The following is a 19,627-nucleotide window of genomic DNA, read 5'->3' as shown; positions in this document are numbered from 1 at the left end:
CTGCTGGACATGAATCATGCAAGGTCATGTACCAGGCAGAGGCCTTTTTCAGGTATACGCACTGTCTGCAATATGTGTATCAATTTTATGCATATGGGCTGCTAGGGAAGTCGCTTTGTGTATCAAATTGATACACATGGCAGCCAATGTGTTAAGGATTCTGCGTATTTAAGAACTGAGTATATGCAGAGTCACTAGAAATCTTGTTCTTCCAACCGAAAGAATGGTCCAATGATTATATTTCTAAATCCGGAATTCTGAATATCACTGGCGTCTCTGGCATGAAAATTTTGGGGGGACATCAAAGAAATCAATTTAAATGGTACTATCTAGCCCAACCTGTTTATTATCTTGAATTCCATTTGTCACCTTTCTGCTTACCTTCACTAGCCTTCTAAGGTATACCAAGAACTCTGTTATAATCGTTTCACAGCCTGAATATTACATTCCAAATAAATATAATTATTAGACTATTATTTATATGTTATTCTGTCATTAGTAAATAAATTAAATTAGAATAAAATATTGAATATTTTGTACTTCAAAATATTGGTGGGACGCGTCCCCCTCGTCCCCCCGCCAGGGACGCCCATGCTGAATATTATTTAAAAAAAAAATGATCCCCTTCTTCTTCAGGAGCGGAATTCTCGGAAACGTAGAAATAAATATTCCCTTAGAACTTCAGATAGTTCTATGTATATGTTTGTATATAGAACTCCATTACGGAAGTTACAGAAGAAAGATTTAGAGAACTTCGAAATGTGGTGTTGGAGGAAGATGGAGAAGATAAAATGGACACAAAGAGTAACAAACGAAGATGTTTTAAAATGGATAGGAGAGAAGAGAACATTTTTAGCCAGCATCCTTCGTAGGAGGATCAATTGGATTGGACACATCTTGCGAAGGAATTTTCTTCTTTACACCACCACAAAAGAAAAGATGGAAGGAAAGCGAGGAATAGGAAGAAGAAGAACACAACTGATCGATGATTTGAAAAATAGAAGAAAATATTGGGAGTTGAAAGAGGAAGTTGAAGATCGAAAAACATGGAAGAAACATTTATAAGTAAATGCCCAAACCTTAATTAAAAAAAAAAAACTCATTAGTACCAGCATCGCTAAAATGCAGAATACTTAATAATAATAATAATAATAATAATAATAATAATAATAATAATAATAATAATAATAATAATAAGTCGTCTTGACTGGAAGACCAACCGGAAAACGACCATTAGGAAGACCTACGCGCAGATGGGAGGACAATATTAAGATGGATCTCGCAGAGATTGGAATACAAAGTAGAAACTGGATACAGTTAGCTAAGGATAGAAATCAGTGGTGAGCTTTTGTGAACGCGGCAGTGAACCTCCGGGTTCCATAGGCCATAGAGTTAGTTAGTTAATAATAATAATAATACCGAATTTTTACATGTCTAACTTAAACGAATCCTTACATTCTGCATTTTTTGAGTCGGAAATTTGAATATTATAGAATCCCCTCTTTCCCCCTTTACGAGAGGAATTTTAGGAAACGCTGAAATACTTTTAGTTATTTTTAATGTGAAGTTTATATGCCGAGTTTCATCTCCTTAACTTTAAGAATTCATAAAATATTGTATTATATTTGTAAAAACAGAAAAACTAAATATGAAGGGTAAGGGGAAAAAACAAGGAATGTCCATCTGTGTGCTTTGTCAGGTGCTTTGTTCTATCTGTTGGTGACTCTTGGTACTATTTGACTGTATATTCCATGCATGACTAGATGTAGAAATGTCCGAGTAAAAGAGGCAAAAGATTTGATTAACCCTATTCATTTGTACGCGGTTTTCAATGTTAAAACGCCGTTTTCTCGAAAATGCATTTTTGTGACATTCCTTCTTTTTTCCCCTTACCCTTCATATGTATTCCAAAAATCCTTTCTTATTTCTTACTCTCAGAATAAAAGCAGATTTTTTTGTTCAAATTTCATGTTTCTAGCTATAGTACTATGCAGGGCTCGAAAATTTTTCTTCTAGTCAGCGTCAGTTATAAGTACCAGGCGCTATAATAGTTCAAATCCAATTTGATGCATAAATCTACATGTATAGGACTTAACGTTCAGTTACTGTTACGAAATGTATATGCTTACCTTAGTATGCAGATTATCCTTCTAAGGTAACAACAATTGAAGTTAATACAAGTTAAATTTCACAAAGGAAAAGCGTTCATGCACTTATCTTGTAGTTTGAGCATAAAAAATACCAATTGTCCATTGCTCTAGATGGATGATAGTGCTCTGATCATGATCCATTTATGTTAGGGTTCAAGATAAACTTTGGGATGGGATAACTTTTAAATATAAAACACCAAGACGTTTCAGTGATTTGATTTATTAATTTTATCTCTAATCTTTTTAAATGTTCCTTACTTCATGAAACTTAAATTTACTTATGTATAATTTTAATAATTAATTATCAAATTTAACTTATGTATGATTTAAAATAAATAAATTGAAATAAATTCATTTCGAAAAAGTAAGGATTTAAACAGATTTAATGGAGAAATCAGCAAAATCAAATATTTAATAGTCGAGTTTATTTCAAAGAAAGAAGAAAAATAATTCCCAATATGAATCACTGTACCAGAAAACAAAGATGGCGTGGTAACGGTTAAGGTTTTGAATAAAATATTACTCCTAAATATCTTTACACTAGAGTTTGAACTTAATCTGAACGTTAATAGTACTTTTTTTTTGTTTTACAATCATTAAAAAATAAAGTCTAATAGAAAAGGGTAAAGAGGATCACGTCAAATTAGAGAACTTTTTTTCACTACGAAAATCTACATATCCTTTCATCATAGGCAACCAACAATACTTTGCTGTTGTACAGGTTGCACATAAGCTAGGGAATATTACTATTATAAACGATACGGTACGTAGAATTCACCATTATCCGTAAAGATATTAGCGAATTTACTCCTTTAGCGAACTCGGCCGAGGTAATTGTTGCTCTAGCTGTCTATTTTTTTTTTTAAATAAAAAATTCACTATCGTTCAAGAGTCATCGTATAGAGTGACGGATATTCTAACAGTACATTAAAAAAATCCCAGTGCGTGATCCTAATAAGAAAAAGAGAAAAGAAAAAGTAAAAATGATAGAGGTTGCCAACTGTACCAGGTGAAAAGTTCGCATTTCACATTTAAAAAATTGTGTTTTAATTTTGATATTTTGAAACATCATTAGAAACTGTTTCGTCCTCCTCTCTTGAGTTTACGGGAGATCCGATATGTAGGATTCTACAAGTGACATCTTTCCTCTCAGCCTTGCTTTGTTCTCCAACCACATTCGAAGGACAGAGTTGGATGGTATTGTGTTGACTATTGTGAAAGTTGTTGTGATGATGTGATTGCAAATCAACACCTCAAGAAACAGGAGAGAAGACAAAGAGGCAGCGGGGAGCGAATGCGGTTAATGTTTTCTTGTTTCAGTTCACAAATCGTCATATGATCATTTCGTCACTAGATATTACACCATATCAATCGCTTACTGGTTTCGTTAAGTTATATAGTGGTTGTCATTTGTCATTTGGAGACGAGTTTCATCATTTAGTCGAAACGAATCGCAAATCCATTTGTCCAAATATCACTGCCATGGAAAGACTTTTTTTTATTGTTGTCAAGATAAACCGCCAGGAGGTGGTATGTCTGTGCGTGTTAATTGTCTTTGTGGAGACATTTGTTGCATGTTAACAATCCGCGAATTCAAGTGGTTGATTGTTGAACAGCATTAATAGGCGCTGTGGATGTATTTATGGTCGTAGCACCTGACTATGAAGGTCAATCGGGTTGTAACGTAATCTTACTTTATTAATAAATGTAGCCACGGAATTTAAAATGATTCGGAATTCATTATTAATATTTAATTCGTGAAGTAAATAGTGTCAGATTGAAATTTATTCCAGAATTTATTGTACATCCGCAGAATATTCACTTTCAAAGTAGACCGTGATTGGTGTATTTTCTATTTTATATGTCATGAATACATCAATCGCCTGAATTATCCCTAAAGCTTGTGTCAGACTAAGGTAGTAGTAATGCAAAGCTGCTACGTATACATATTAGCAATAAAAAGGAGAAAAGAATTTCGGCTCACTGGATGTTTACAGAATTGCATGTTCCTGAAAATTCATCCTTAAAGTGATGACCAAGATGTATTATTTTAATTGTAAGCAGTTCCTTCACATCATGAGGATAATTAAGACTACTTGTAATTGTGATTTTACCTTTGGTTAAATGCATCCATTATTATTATTATTATTATTATTATTATTATTATTATTATTATTATTATTATTATTATTATTATTATTATTATTATTATTAATCCTTATTTCAGTGCCGCGAACAGCCTGTTGGCTAAAATACATTGTTTGGTATCAGAGCACTACATTACGGTGGAATAATAATAATAATAATAATAATAATAATAATAATAATAATAATAATAATAATAATGATGATGATAATAGCAAATAAGAAAATAGTAAAAAGATTAGCCCTAATATAAAACACAATGTAGATAAAAGTAAACAGAAGTAATTCCTTGTCAACGCTGTAAAAATTGTCAAGCTCTCTATCTATCTAAAACAACGAAAATCTAAAAACATTAGTCCTAAAATTACATTTTAGCTTAATGTTTCTGAACGTCATTGCTTAAAAACTATCATCCAGATCTCAAAATTTTCATTTGCTTAACACAGTAAGTCTAAAATTTGTGTACTTAAAGAATCTGTCAATCTTTTTAAAATTTTACATTTCCAGTTCAGAAGAACTAAAATCGTGCTATATCTTAAGCTATGATTTGATACTTTAAAACCTGTTTCGTAAATAGTATTCACTGATATAAACATTATCTAGTATTTTTTGCATGCATACTTTGACAGAATTTTCCGTCTGTTGGTAAGATTCTGCAAACCCCAATAATCATTACAATATTCATAGCTATGTGATTAGTAGGTTATTTTCACCTTAAAACATAGCAGTCGAATAAAATATTTTTAACAACCGACCTAAATTATAGTTTTGGGCTTACAAGTAATTTATATAAATGTACATACGTTTTATCTCTTTGAAATAGACTTCTGTTTAAAAATAAAGCTACTGTCCTTCTGGCACCTTGTACAATATAATTTATGAGGTAACAAAAAAAATCTTTAACCGACCGTCAAATGTGATACCTAGATCTTTAATAATGCTTACTTTCTCTATTTGTATACCATTGACCTCGTATTCGCTGATATAATATTGAGTTTTACTTGTGTATGTCATAAATTTTGTTTTCTTACCATTATTATTATCATTATTATTTTTTAGAAAATTGTTTCTACTCCACGTTTTTGTTGCATTTAAGTCTTGTTGCAGTAAATAATTATCATACTTATTCTTGACTAATCTGAACAACTTCATATCGCTAGCATATAGCAGAATGTTGGAGCCTTTGATTTTTTTCCGCGAGAGCATTTAAAAGTAAAGAAAATAAAGAGGGGCCCCAAGGGTGATCCTTGCGGTATTCCATTCCTTACATACCCTGCATGAGAAAGTACAGGCCCAATTTTTAACTTCGTTTGTTCTGTTTGATAGATAGCTTTCAAATCAGCGAATGTATAAAGGTGATAAACCAATATTTGATAACTTGCTAGTAAGATACTTATGGCTGTCAGAATCAAAAGCTTTTGAAATATCTATGTATATTACATCGACTTACAATTTATTTTTTAGTGCTTGATAGGTAAACCTATAAAATGATTTAGATTTGTTACAATTGATCTACCCTTATAAAAAAACATGTTGAGACTCACTTAAGGTATTTCTTACATTAAAATATATGTGTTTATGTTAATTAGTTCAAATATCTTAGGGAATGCGTTGACAGGAGTTAATATTCTGTAGTTACTGGCATTCTATTACCTGATTTATATATCGGAACAACATACTTGCTTCCACAATGAAGGATATAGCAGCTCCTCCGTGGCTAAGCGGCTAGCGTACGCGCCTTTGGCGCGGGAGACCCGGGTTCGATTCCCGGCGGGAGCTCATGTGGTTCGGATTCCACGTTAATCAGTAGGTCCATGTCTCACATAGCCTCGCTGCTGAAAGGGACTTTGAACTGAATTCAACTCAACAATGAAGAATATACTGTACACCTGTACGTAATGAAACGTTGAACATATTTGCCAAACTAGTTGAAAGTTCAGTTGCACAAGCTTTTAAATAATAATAATAATAATAATAATAATAATAATAATAATAATAATAATAATAATAATAATAATAATAATAATAATATTAAAAAGTTACTTCATTATATTGACATATATTAAAATAAACGTGAGCATCGTAATTTTAATTTATTCTCGACTTGACCCCAAACTCCTCCTCCGGAACGTCTACACAGAATCTTATGAATTTGAACTACAGATTATATAGAACATAATCAGGGAAAGGGTTGGTCACCAAACATAGTTATGAAATATCTTTCTTCAACATACCGAATAGTTAATCATTCTTTAATTAATAATATTTATGTTCTTTGTATCTTGATACCATCTATTGATTTGTTACTGAATACCATATTTTCTTTCCAGTGGTGGTCAACAGCGACGAGTATCATTTGCTGTTGCGTTGATGCATGATCCAGAGTTGTTGATTCTCGACGAACCAACAGTAGGAGTGGATCCATTGCTTAGACAGAGGTAAATCCTACATCCTTACAGTGCTACATCCATACTCTTTGTTATTAGATACCCAAATTAATACACTATACAAGAGATCTTACAGTTATTAATTTATATGATGCCGTTTTGTAGATACTATCTGGCTTCTTTCTACATTTTCTGTATTTTTCACTGTGTATAAGTCATTCAATAAAATCCAAGAAGTGGGGGGTGAGCTTATTGTTAGTGAAAAGACTTAAGAAACTATAGCGTAAAGAAAATTTTATGGCCAATAATTTATAATACACATTTTTATCGTATTGATTTGGGTAATATTGGCAACATTGGTAGCAGAACAACAACAGAAACTTTTTTTTTAAAGTTAATTATGTTTTTCATTAAGTAATCTACAGAGTGTCTCAAGTCCATAATCATATGCATAAACGAAATGTTTGAGTTTTACGTCCCAAGGTTATGCCGGCTAGGCTAAAGGAGACAGTGATGATGAGAAATGAATGAAATGGTGGAATGAAGAAAATGGGAGGAAACGGTAAAACCCCGAGAAAACCCATGCACCCGAACTAAGGATCCCATGCACCAGAGGTGAACGCTCTACCACTGAGCCACCGCGCATAATCATATGGAATTTAATGAGTTACAAAGTAACGGTTGTGAAAATACAATACGATTGTCTTTAAAACAGATGTAGTTTAACAAGAGTGTACCTAATTCTGACTGACCAATAAGAATTTTGTCCTTAATGTCGTCTCTCTAATGAAACATTTTTCACAACTTTGTTTAGACAGTCCTGGTTGATTGGTTACCTTTCAGGATATAAACTTTCAACTTCCCACCTACAGCTCACAGATGACGAGAAGAACCCTGAAACAGGGGCAGCGGGGAAAGGTCAACGACACGGTCAAGTCTATTTTCGGTTTTTGAGGTGTGGTCTATACTTAGATGTCGTCTGCTACTCCAGGTAGTTATCTGTGTGCTATTCCGTGGTGTCATTTGAAACACCCGTGCGAAAAGTGTGCGAGCCCATACCTACGTCGCACTACTTCTGCTAGGGTTCTTCTCGCCATCTGTGAGCTGTACTTCTCTCAGTGATGTCAGCCCTCAGAATGATTTCAATGCCTCCCACCGTAGTCAGATCATCGTCGTCTGCCTATGAAAGTAAAGGATTTGGGACACTCTGTATAATATATTTATAAAAAAAAAACATTGTATTTTAATACCTACCTTAAGGCAGTATTTTCTTTTTAAATTTTACTGTAAACCAAATAAGTATTTTATAACCTGTAATAGAAAACACTTTATTGGCTTGTAAATATGTTCGTTACTTTACGTATCTAATAGGCATGTTAATCTCCTTCTACAGTATCTGGAATCACTTGGTGCAGATCACGAACGATGGTAATAAAACAGTTATTATTACAACGCATTACATTGAAGAGGCACGGCAAGCGCATACAGTAAGTGTTTTATCTATATATATATATATATGGTCCGTGGATATACTCAAATAACAAATAGAGAAAAAAAACTTCCATTTTGCAATAATTTCTTTCTTTCTTTCTTTCTTTTCTTTTTCTTTCTTTTCTTTCTTTCTTTTTCTTTTTCTTTTTTTTTTTTGCAATTGTACTACGTGTTCACAAGTGAAGGAGATATGCTTTCTAATGGGACGATTTGGAAGATATTTGTGTGCTATAACATACCAACAGTAAATTTGTATGTTCTGTAAACTCAACAAGATTTGACGTAGTAGTAGTAGTAGTAGTAGTAATAGTAGTAGCAGTAGTAGTAGTAGTAATAGTAGTAGTAATAGTAGTAGTAGTAGTAGTAGTAGTAGTAGTAGTAGTAGTAGTAATAGTAGTAGTAATAGTAGTAGTAGTAGTAGTAGTAGTAGTAGTAGTAGTAGTAGTAGTAGTAATAGTAGTAGTAATAGTAGTAGTAGTAGTAGTAGTAGTAGTAGTAGTAGTAGTAGTAGTAGTAGTAGTAGTAGATAGTGAGGTTGAAAGCGATTTATGGAGGAACTTATGAGTCTCAAAAAATAAGCAACAAGGAATGTAAATTGTACTCTAGAGTTTTTTTTTTTAAATCGTGAAGGGTAAAAAGTAAATTACCACAAGAGGAACTGCCAATTTCTAAAACGTCCTGCATGGAATAACTAGGGAATGAAGTTTGTTAAGTTTCATTATATTCAGTGGAACATTATGGGTCACAAAAGCGTGATGAAAATACTAAATTTTGACAATAAAATATCAACATTTTCAATCGTCTTTTCTAATTAAGAAGATCATTTATTCATCAACTAGTTAATAAAGTTAGATCAGAACTAACGAATAATTTACTTAAATAATAAAGGTGGTAAGTGACATATAGTACTTTCAACTTTCATATTTTGTAAATTTTCAAAATTTTATAGTTAGTATAGCTGGTGGGAAATTTAAGAGCAAATTGGGAATTTCTGTCGTTCAAGATGGGATTTTATAAGGTTCCAAGTTGGCATCACTGCTAAAACGTTAATTAATCATTTTCTTTTTATAGAGAATCAAATGAAATGGCTTGAGAGATGATACAAACATATATTTTATGAGGCTTTTATTATATATATATATATAAAAAAGAAATAAATAAGAAAACAATTTATTTAATAAGTTAGTAATAAACTTATGAAACGTAGTCGCTGTAAACAAATAAATAAATTGGTGGGTACTTGTTTTTACAAACTAAATATCAAGACTCACTTCATTCCTGTAAGTTCTTCGTGCACATTGAAACATTCTGTGTAACAAGGATAACATTCAACTGCCTCTAATAGGCAATTATCTTCGTAAATAGTACCTAAATTTAATTAGCTTAAACAGTGATGTTCATTGATGTCAAAACAAGTTTTTTTTTTTTTAAGTACTTGTTCTTAGTTAGTTTTATTTCTAAACTAAATACAAATTGACATGTGAGGAAAAAAAAATAATCTGGAACCTTTATAATTCCAACGTAAAAAGGGAGGAAACGAAAAGGCAGTATTTTGTTGATGGAACACTTGTCTTTTAATAACATGTATCAGTCGTCGCTTCTTGGTCAGCACAGCTCAAACATTCTACAACAATCCTTCAAGGTCGTACACTCATGAGAAAGCTTCGTTTGGCAGTGGAATGTTTTTGTTGGGTGCGAATGTTGTTGACCAATGGGCAACTTCCAAAATATCATGTCCTCCAGCGATACGAACATTATAGTTATAGTTCAACAATTATGTCTTTTGTGGAGGTTTTCCAATGAAGAGATAGGTTATAGAGTAATATGTAAACCATCAGACGTTGTTTATGTCCATTTCAATCTTATTCCTGTCTGTTCTCAACATTTTGTGTGTCTAACTTGACTTTCAAGGGCACGTAAATATTTGTCTGCGAACATGATTTATTAGCGAAGGTTTCTGAATGAAAATTTCGTTACACAATATACAGATGATTGTTTTGAACATCGATCCATGGGCGTTGGCAAGGTGCGGTGGGCCAAAAGCGATATTTCTCCATCCCCAAGGCCAGCAGTGTGCCGTTTTTTCTTTCTTTTTTTTTAAAAAAGGTATGATAGACATTTCATTGGTGTAAAGTGGCAGTAAGATTCTGTTCCTGAAATTAAATAGCATATTCACATAATGATGAATTTTGTTTTCAATTAGCGACAATTACCCTCTTCGTCAGTGGTGTAATGCTAGAATTTTTGGTAGGTATACGCTGGATCGTTTTCAAGAGTATAGCATATACGCAAGATTACCTGGCGTATAAGTATCCCAATATACACTCATTCTTTCGTAAATTTAAGGTGAATATACGATGGATTAGAAAAATTTAGGTGGGTATACGCCGTATACTACCGTATACGCCCCATTACATCGCTACTCTTCGTTGGGTTTAAAATAAGGAAAATTATATATACATCACATTGACTTGATCTCTAGTCTTCCGTTGCAAGCGCTGCTATCGGCTGAAGGGATTCCACTCGCTTTCTCTCGCTTAGCAACAGCTGAACCCTTATTGGCTCAACGCGTGGGTGTGTGAGGGTGTGAGCTTTAGTTCGCATTTTTGCCACGGCTCAAGACATTTTGGCAGCACAATAGTAATATGTTCCGTTAGTCAAATATTTTTTACTATTACTGAAGCGCTTCTGATATCGCTCATTTTCGATCATTTTTATATATCTCCCTCTTTCCCTCAAGTTGTGGGGCTGAATTTGGATTTAAACAGCATCAGAAGTGTCACTGTTCATCTTAGTGATCTCGAAAACTGTGGATTCGACACTAATATGGGTCCTTTCCGATCACTTCTATATATCTCCTCCCTTCCCCTCCGCTAAGTTGCATCGTCAAAGTGAAATGATCAAGACCATCCCAGACCCGAACCTTATTTAGAATTTTCTTCATTGTTGAAACAGTTCCATTGTTAAAGGTTCGGATATCCATTTCAACAATCTAGCCATTTCAACAATGAAGAAAATTCTAAATAAAAAATCGGCACGGATTATTGCCTTCGATAAATTATGAAGTTCCTTTTATAAAACTTTGAAGTCTGTAGGTTGAAATTTGTAAGAGAAATCGCGAATTTTTGTGAAAGCTAAAAAATACATGGGAGAGATATGAATACTGTAGTGCCATGTATCGGCAAAACTTGTCCCTTTAAACCAACCTTAATAGAGGCTGAAAAATATTGATCGTAATTTGGAAAGGGGTTTCCTCTAAGTTAGAGATGTTGCATGAAGACGATTGTAACCTATTTAGCAAAGCTTTTCTTTTATTTTTATTTTCTAACGTTATGTAACATTTCTGAATACCGGAAGATTGTTGTTAGCAGTGAGTAAAAGATTACGCATAAGTCTTTCTATGGAAGCTTTGTCCACTCTCTTCAATCAGTGTTATGCACTTGTTTGCGGATTAGCAATTTCTTCCGTGTTATTTTTAGAAAAGTACGAGGAGTCATGATTCGTTGGTACTAGTTAAGAAAAGAATTCAGTATTGTACTTTCTTTGAAGTTTCATATTTAATGTCACGTTTTCATCATGTTTGAGAGAGGTTGTGAAATGTCCCACTTCAGTATACAATTTGCAACTTCCATAGATTAATGGCCTATATTTTTTTTTTCTTGCTTGCTTGTATCATATGTTTAGTAAGTGGTAACTAGATTTCTGACATTTGATTGGAAGACATGTTCAGGAGCAAAGATACCGACTATATAAGTACTCTAGTCCTCAAGCAACCATTGAAGATTTTTAATGGATGCTGAGCACCCATTGCAGTTTTGCATTGAAATTAATTTTGTAGCTGCACATTCATGCCGTAAAAAACTCATATAATGTGAGATTCATCAATGAATATAATCAATCTATTTAAACTGTAATAACTGTAATAAGTAATAACAATAAATCAAGCATGTTCTTTTAGCTACATACTGTGTTTGTCATTTTTGAGCTCTTTTCTCTGCGATGCGAATAGTAAGCATTGAAAAAGTAAGTAGGTCATATATAATTGCTACGTATATATATATAGGGCTGCGGTGGCTCAGTGTAGAGCGTTCACCTCTGGTGCCTGGGGTCCTTGGTTCGATCCCAGCTTGCACTAAGTGAACTTTGGGGTGAACAAACACCATGTGCGTGGGTTTTCTCGGAGTTCTCCCGTTTCCTCCCACTTTCTTCATTCCACCATTTCATCAATTTCTTATCATCACCGTCTCCTTTAGCCTAACCGGCATAACCATTTATTTTCATATCTATATACCCTGTATATGCTTTGTCGACATAGCAAATACGCGTATTAGCACCACAACTCAACTCAATGTGTTTCTGGCTATGACACTGGAATAAACCATTAATCTGAGACATAAGAAAGTATTAAATGATGAGACACTCAAGTATAGAGTGAAGTATATATTCATAATAAATATCAACTTTAAAAAGAACAATAAACGACAGTTTTTTTCGCAATATTTTTCCATTTTTTTTTTCAGATTTTGCAAGAACTTTTACTAAAATCACACAAGATTTACTCAAAATTTAAATAAATAAAGTAAATAATGTTAGATCTAGAGATTAATTATATAATCTAGTAGACAAAGTGAACACTTATGTCTCCAGTGTAATATTTTGTAAATAATGTTGTTTTGTTATTATTGTACAAGAAAATAGTTACAGTTATTATTAAAAATTAGCCCATTTCTAAATCATATATTTAAGTTGGAGACTTTTTTTTTCAAAAAATATTCATTATTATTATTTTTTAAATAATGTATGTTCTCGACATTTGAAGTCCTGCAAGATTATAATAAATCGAGATAAATGAGAATTTACATACTTCACTACTCATGCCTCTGGAGGGATTAATTGTACGGAATTTCGGTAAAATCCAGATTTTAATTGCATCTTTCTTCGGGGGGAGGGGGTTAAATTGACATTGAATGAGCTTTAGTCTAGAACAGTATTTCTCAACCTTACTCCTATTACGACCTCCATTTTATCACATCCTCTTGCCAACGACCCCCTTATAATTTCTGGTTTATAATAAACTTCTGTGGGATTTTTAATATACCTATTGCAGAGATCTTAACGATATCTATCTATTACTATAATAATAGAATCCATTTCTTGTATATAGTAACTTCCCTAAAAGCGAATGGATTAAAACAAAATTTGGCCATTCATGCATATTACAAATATCGAATCTGATTCGTCGTTCATTTGTATTTTAGATCATATTGTTTCATTTATATTTTTCTGTATTTCAAGAAGCAGTGCTCATTAGTTTCATAAAGTGCCTCTTTCATTTAAATTGATTTTTAAACAATTCTGTACCTGTTGAAAGTATTTAGTAGATCTATTTTTTATTGTTCTTAACAATATGTATAAAAATAAAAATATGCGTTAGAACGAAATTCAAAATAATATATAAAAATTTTTTCCTGTAATTAGATTCCAATTATATTTTTGTCTTGCGCTTATCTTCGCGATCTGCATGAAAGCCTCTCGCGACACTCCTAGAGGTCACGACCTCCAGGTTGAGAAACCCTGGTCTAGAGCAGTGGGTATTCAACCTGGGGTACATAATGTCTTTTTAGAGGATATGTAAGATTTAAAACAACATACTTCTGTTTTGTAACGTAGTATTATTAAATTTATAGCATGAGTATCCTGTTTATTGTAAAACTAGGTTATTGATAATTAAGTAATAAATTCTCTAATTTATTTTTGACGTAGTCACTTATTGTTTGAATTTAGGACAGCCTAAATCTTGAAATATATGCTTAAATTGAAATCATCGTTGGTACGCGAAAAAAAAAAAAAGTTAAATCAAGCAAGAATGCCGCCCTTACCACTAAATGGAACAAAAATCATGCTGTGCTATGTGTACAAAATATGCGTTTTCGCTTATTACGTCACCAATTAGTAGAGACTAATATTGTTTTTTATCTATTGTTATTCTATAGACATAATAAATTAATATTATGCTCTCTTAATCATTCAAGTGAGAAAGTATTAAGTTTATTAGTGTTAAATAATCGAATGAACAAATTATGATCCTAGTTTTTTATTTTTATTTTAAAGGATATCTACAATTATTATATAACACAATTCTTGTGAACAAATGAGATGTTGTACAGGATGGCGTTGCTATTTTTTTTTTATTTACACGCATTAATACTTAAAAAACATTAACAATTATATTGATTTAGCAGCCAAATATATACACATTTGTATTTGCTGTGAGAGCAGATCACATAACGAACGGAAGTGTTACGTGACTATATAAACCACTTGATACTTTATTTTCATAACTTCTTTGAAGTTCTTTTTTGTGTGAAATATATTTTAGATTTTCTTATACGGAAAAGGATGTACTTGACCAGTTTATTATATAATAATTGTTTACTTTAAGAGTTAACTCTACTATATTACTGAGTGAGTTTTATGGTGAAAGTATATTTAAGTTCATCTGACAGAAAAATGTTCGTCATCAAAGGAGTAATAGAGTTATTTATGGCTTCCGTTGACCGTGATTATACTTATACTTTCTTTTGTAACACGGTTAGAAAGCTGTATTACATACAGGGTGGCCCAAAAGTAGGTATACATCCCTGCATTTATCAAAATATAACATTCTAGCTTATGGGTTTATTTGCCACGGCTGTTCCGAGCTTAAGATATAAGTAAAAAGGCTTTAAGAATAAATAAGAAGAAACTAAGTCTATCTGATGGATAACAATAAGAAATGATATAAAAAGCGATGAGTTGATCAGTACCGGGCTGTATACCTACTTTTGGGCCACCCTGTATAGGCCTACACTTCTCGAAACAAGAAACATGAAAAGCCATGATCGATGGCGTGGTCCTCTAATCCAGCTCTGAGCTCTTTCGGATGCAGAATGCTATGGCCGGAAACGTCTTGCATGATCGTCGGAGCACCTGCCAGCTGTGAAGGTTAATCTTGCATGATCGTCTGAGCACCTGCCAACTGTGAAGGTTAATCTTGCATGATCGTCTGAGCACCTGCCAGCTGTGAAGGTTAATCTTGCATGATCGTCTGAGCACCTGCCAACTGTGAAGGTTAATCTTGCATGATCGTCTGAGCACCTGCCAACTGTGAAGGTTAATCTTACATGATCGTCTGAGCACCTGCCAGCTGTGAAGGTTAATCTTACATGATCGTCTGAGCACCTGCCAGCTGTGAAGGTTAATCTTGCATGATCGTCTGAGCACCTGCCAGCTGTGAAGGTTAATCTTGCATGATCGTCTGAGCACCTGCCAACTGTGAAGGTTAATCTTACATGATCGTCTGAGCACCTGCCAGCTGTGAAGGTTAATCTTACATGATCGTCTGAGCACCTGCCAGCTGTGAAGGTTAATCTTACATGATCGTCTGAGCACCTGCCAGCTGTGAAGGGTAATCTTGCATGATCGTCTGAGCACCTGCCAGCTGTGAAGGTTAATCTTGCATGATCGTCTGAGCACCTGCCAGCTGTGAAGGTTAATCTTACATGATCGTCTGAGCACCTGCCAGCTGTGAAGGGTAATCTTGCATGATCGTCTGAGCACCTGCCAGCTGTGAAGGTTAATCTTACATGATCGTCTGAGCACCTGCCAGCTGTGAAGGGTAATCTTGCATGATCGTCTGAGCACCTGCCAGCTGTGAAGGTTAATCTTGCATGATCGTCTGAGCACCTGCCAGCTGTGAAGGTTAATCTTGCATGATCGTCTGAGCACCTGCCAGCTGTGAAGGTTAATCTTGCATGATCGTTCGAGCACCTGCCAGCTGTGAAGGTTAATCTTGCATGATCGTCTGTGCACCTGCCAACTGTGAAGGTTAATCTTGCATGATCGTGTGAAAACCTGCCAACTACGAGGGGGTTATCAGAAAGTAAGGTGACAAGAGCCCGCAGTGAAACGTGTATATTATTTCAAACAACCAATAGAACCAATAGATAGTAGGAACATGCATTAGGTTATTTTTCAACATAGTCTCCATGTCGGTTGTAGCACTTCGCATCGTGGGATGAGTTTGAAGATTGTCTCCTGGTAAAAATCCGTGTCCTTGCGTGTTCATCCACATTGTCACGAAGTGTTTCAGCTCCTTGTTTGCAGAATATCGTGCATAATGTGACGGAACGCTTCCAAACGACATTCCAAATTCTGCCATCAGATGCCGTACCGTGACCCTCCTGTTGCCCTGAATCAGCACTATTATCCGATCTGTGTTCAAATCTGTTGATGCCGTGCTGGGTCGAACACTGTGCTCCTCGTCGGTGACGCTTTCTCTACCAGCCGCAAACTTTGGACACCATTCTGCGACATGTTCATGAGACATTACAGTCTCTCCGTAAACCTCTACCAGTGAATTTCAGCCGCGGTTACATGTGTCTACCACAGAAATTGAATAACTGAACGGACGTCTACGCGAGAGCAGTTTTCCAAGCGAGTCGCCATTTGTGTTTATCTACAACTAGCGCCATAGGTGACGGGTGGCTGAAACTCTGCAGAGTTGCCAGCTCTATGTATTACAATTGCCACATGTTCCTCATTCCTCTATAACAGACGAAACTCCTGAAGCATTGTAACCTTACATTCTGATCCTTCCTCGTACACTGGATTGAAACTTCAGTCGTTGTTCGGAATCCAAGTTAATTGCAGATCTTGTCCTTTATGATCTTGGTTTCTCATGATGACGTAAGACACAAGAATTACTGTCTCTTAAAGAACTCGGTCCTGAGATCAACAAATCAACCCCAGGTTCTCATGAGATTATTCTATACGAATTATATGCAAAGTTAAAAAGTTGGTTCTCTGCTTCTACTATGTGGTTAAGAAAAGCTAGCGTCTAGCAGTTGGACAGTACACGTGGCACATTGGATGCATTGTTGCCAAAGGATCTGTAACAATAGAAACAACAGATCTGGCGAGAAATTTAGAACGTTTAACAAACCACAATTCTGGAATTGTAATAATACGACAGGATGGTTTGTAACGTACTGATTTCCAAATAACGTACTTAAAAATATGACTTAACACTCAACATTCAAATAGCGTTAATAACATAATCGGTAAAGTTAGTTGTTCAGAAACAGCGTGAAAGAATACTGTAGTGATTGGAGGATAACCCGTCTCTTCTTTTATTTACAGCACGTTACTGGCCGTCCCCGCACAGATTACTATTTAGTAGGCTTTAAGCCAATTATAAAAGAATACTATAGTAATTTCCTCTCTCCTACCGTCATTTGATCAGTTGACAAAATTTCTTCCCCTAATAACCCAACAATAAACTAACCTATTAGAGTACCGATTTTGGCAAGTTATCAAATTAACACTATTCTAAGGATAGCAACGAAAAGATCCAAATTAATTCACTTGTTCCTGAGTTATTGGCAAAAGAAAATTTTTCAATTGTCAAATACTTTCTTTTCCATGTGTACATGGCATATAGACCTATACATAGGTTACATACTATTTAAATTAGCTATATGTTTGTTATATATTATATGATATAGGACCTGCATGATTTAAATTGTCCTGCTTCGTTTGAATCAGGTAAAAAAATGTTTGCCTTTCACTAGAACAACACTTATTTTACATTAATACAGAAAAAAGCACTGGTATACTGCTCTCCTCCCCCTCAACGCCACCATTAGCTCTATTAGGTATCCCTATAGGCTAATCAGCAGTTCCAATGAGCTAACTAAAGGGGAAGGGGGGCAGTGCCCCCAAAAAACATGACTGGAAGAAACACTTCTCCTAATTATACTAGAGCCTTTTTGTTTCAACTGTGCCCCTTCTGACGCTGCTGTCGATGTGTGTTTTCCCGTACCTCTCTCGAAAGAGGAGAGACAAGTTCCTGTAGCCGAGATCCTTCAATAGGTGGATGTGGATTGGGTTGCCAAATTTATTGGCTTTGCTGTGCACCCTCATAGTCTTGTTAGCATACGATCTTCACTCACCAAGACTAAAAGACTGAATGACAAATTGGCAACACAGTCGAGGTTATCAACTTCTTTTCCCAAAACAAAAGAAAGGTTTCCTCCGTTAGGGAGTGGTGGGTGTGGGGCCGAAGTTTGTTTCACATATTTTCCGAGGGCATACTTGTAATAGAAAGGCCCTAATCAAAAATAATTTTACAGACCAGCACTAGTGAGTGGGACCAGCAGTTGAAAACCACTCATCTAGAACATCGTTACTAAGTGAATAAAAGAAATTATCAAAGTGATTACGCTGTTGACCATCTTATAAAACACCCTGTATATAAAAAGATGTGTGTCACAATATTAAATACAAGTGAAGATTCACTTATTCAGCAAGTATTAGTTTGCATACTAAGGAGAAAAAATGCGTAACATTCCTTGGCAAAGCTATAATTGCGTAATATAATACTGAATGCCATTGCAAGATTTTTTTTTTTTTTACGTTCAAGGAAAAAGGAAAGAAAAAAAAACTCGTGCACTTAAACAGAAAGATTAATATTGGCTTAAGGAAACATTATACTTACTTTCTTTTCTTTTGTCCTCTTTTTTTTTTCTTTCGTTACTGAGCGATTACAACAATTAAATTTTTTGTTCATTCTTAGCCATTATATAAGATGCATCTGAGAACTTTCCTGAAGGATTTACCTTGAGAATTTTTAATAACAAACAGGTTAATGATTATCTTTTCTCAACTTTCGTCTGATATACACGTGTTTAAAACATTTTACATCATTGTATCTGTTTTATAATATATCTTTTGATTGTAGAAAATATAAACAGTATCTTATTTATGCTTCAGTGGGATTAGCTTTTTTCCTTTTTTTTTTCTTTCTTTCTTTTTGTCATTGGAACGGTCAATAGTTCCTGTAAAATTAATTTGAATTGAACGGTCTTCCATTTATTATTTTATTAGCCACCTGGATGAACACATGAGGAGAAACGGTTTGGATTTAGGAGGGGTAAGGGCACAAAAGTGCTATTGACTTATTACAAGTAATTGATGAAAGTGTTATAGAAAAAGGCAAGGAATTTGGGTGTTTGGATTGAAGTTAAGTTTCAGCACCGAGGCTATATGAGACATGGACGTAGGATTTGCACCACTGTTATGTGTTCAAATCGAACCCTGGACCGCGCTAGCCAGTAGACCAGCCGTACGGGAAAAAGGAAGGAAGTGTATGTTGTATTTATTGATCTAGAAGAAGCTTTTAACTGAATTAATTCAGAAGTGTTGATGGCAGTTGTATAAAAGGTTGATTTCGAATAGAAGGACCGAAAACGTGTAAGAAACTTATTAAAGTATGTTAATCGGAACAAGAGTTAAAATAGGGAAAGAAGTAATAGAGAAGATTGTAATTTGAATGTGAGTGTTTGACATGGCTGTTACTCTTAACAACGACGTTATTTAATATACATTTAAAAGATAGGATAAAGAAGGGTCTTG

The 19,627-nt window shown here is 34.4% G+C and overlaps 1 protein-coding gene across 2 annotated transcripts in view; it reads left to right on the top strand.

Annotated features, from left to right (window-relative positions):
• The window catches only part of snu (ABC-type transporter snustorr), a 370,795-nt gene that overhangs the window by 306,201 nt on the left and 44,967 nt on the right, over positions 1 to 19,627 (top strand). For both annotated transcript variants that reach the window (XM_081734791.1, XM_081734792.1), the window contains exons 5-6: positions 6,626 to 6,733; positions 8,076 to 8,169. In XM_081734791.1, coding sequence (XP_081590917.1) covers positions 6,626 to 6,733; positions 8,076 to 8,169 — 202 coding nt within the window. The remainder of the gene's footprint in view (positions 1 to 6,625; positions 6,734 to 8,075; positions 8,170 to 19,627) is intronic.

Source organism: Thermobia domestica, chromosome 12 (genome assembly GCF_964235325.1).
Source record: "Thermobia domestica chromosome 12, izTheDome1.hap1.1, whole genome shotgun sequence".
In the NCBI taxonomy this organism is placed as follows: Eukaryota; Metazoa; Arthropoda; class Insecta; order Zygentoma; family Lepismatidae; genus Thermobia; species Thermobia domestica.
This window is presented reverse-complemented; position numbering and strand designations above follow the sequence as displayed.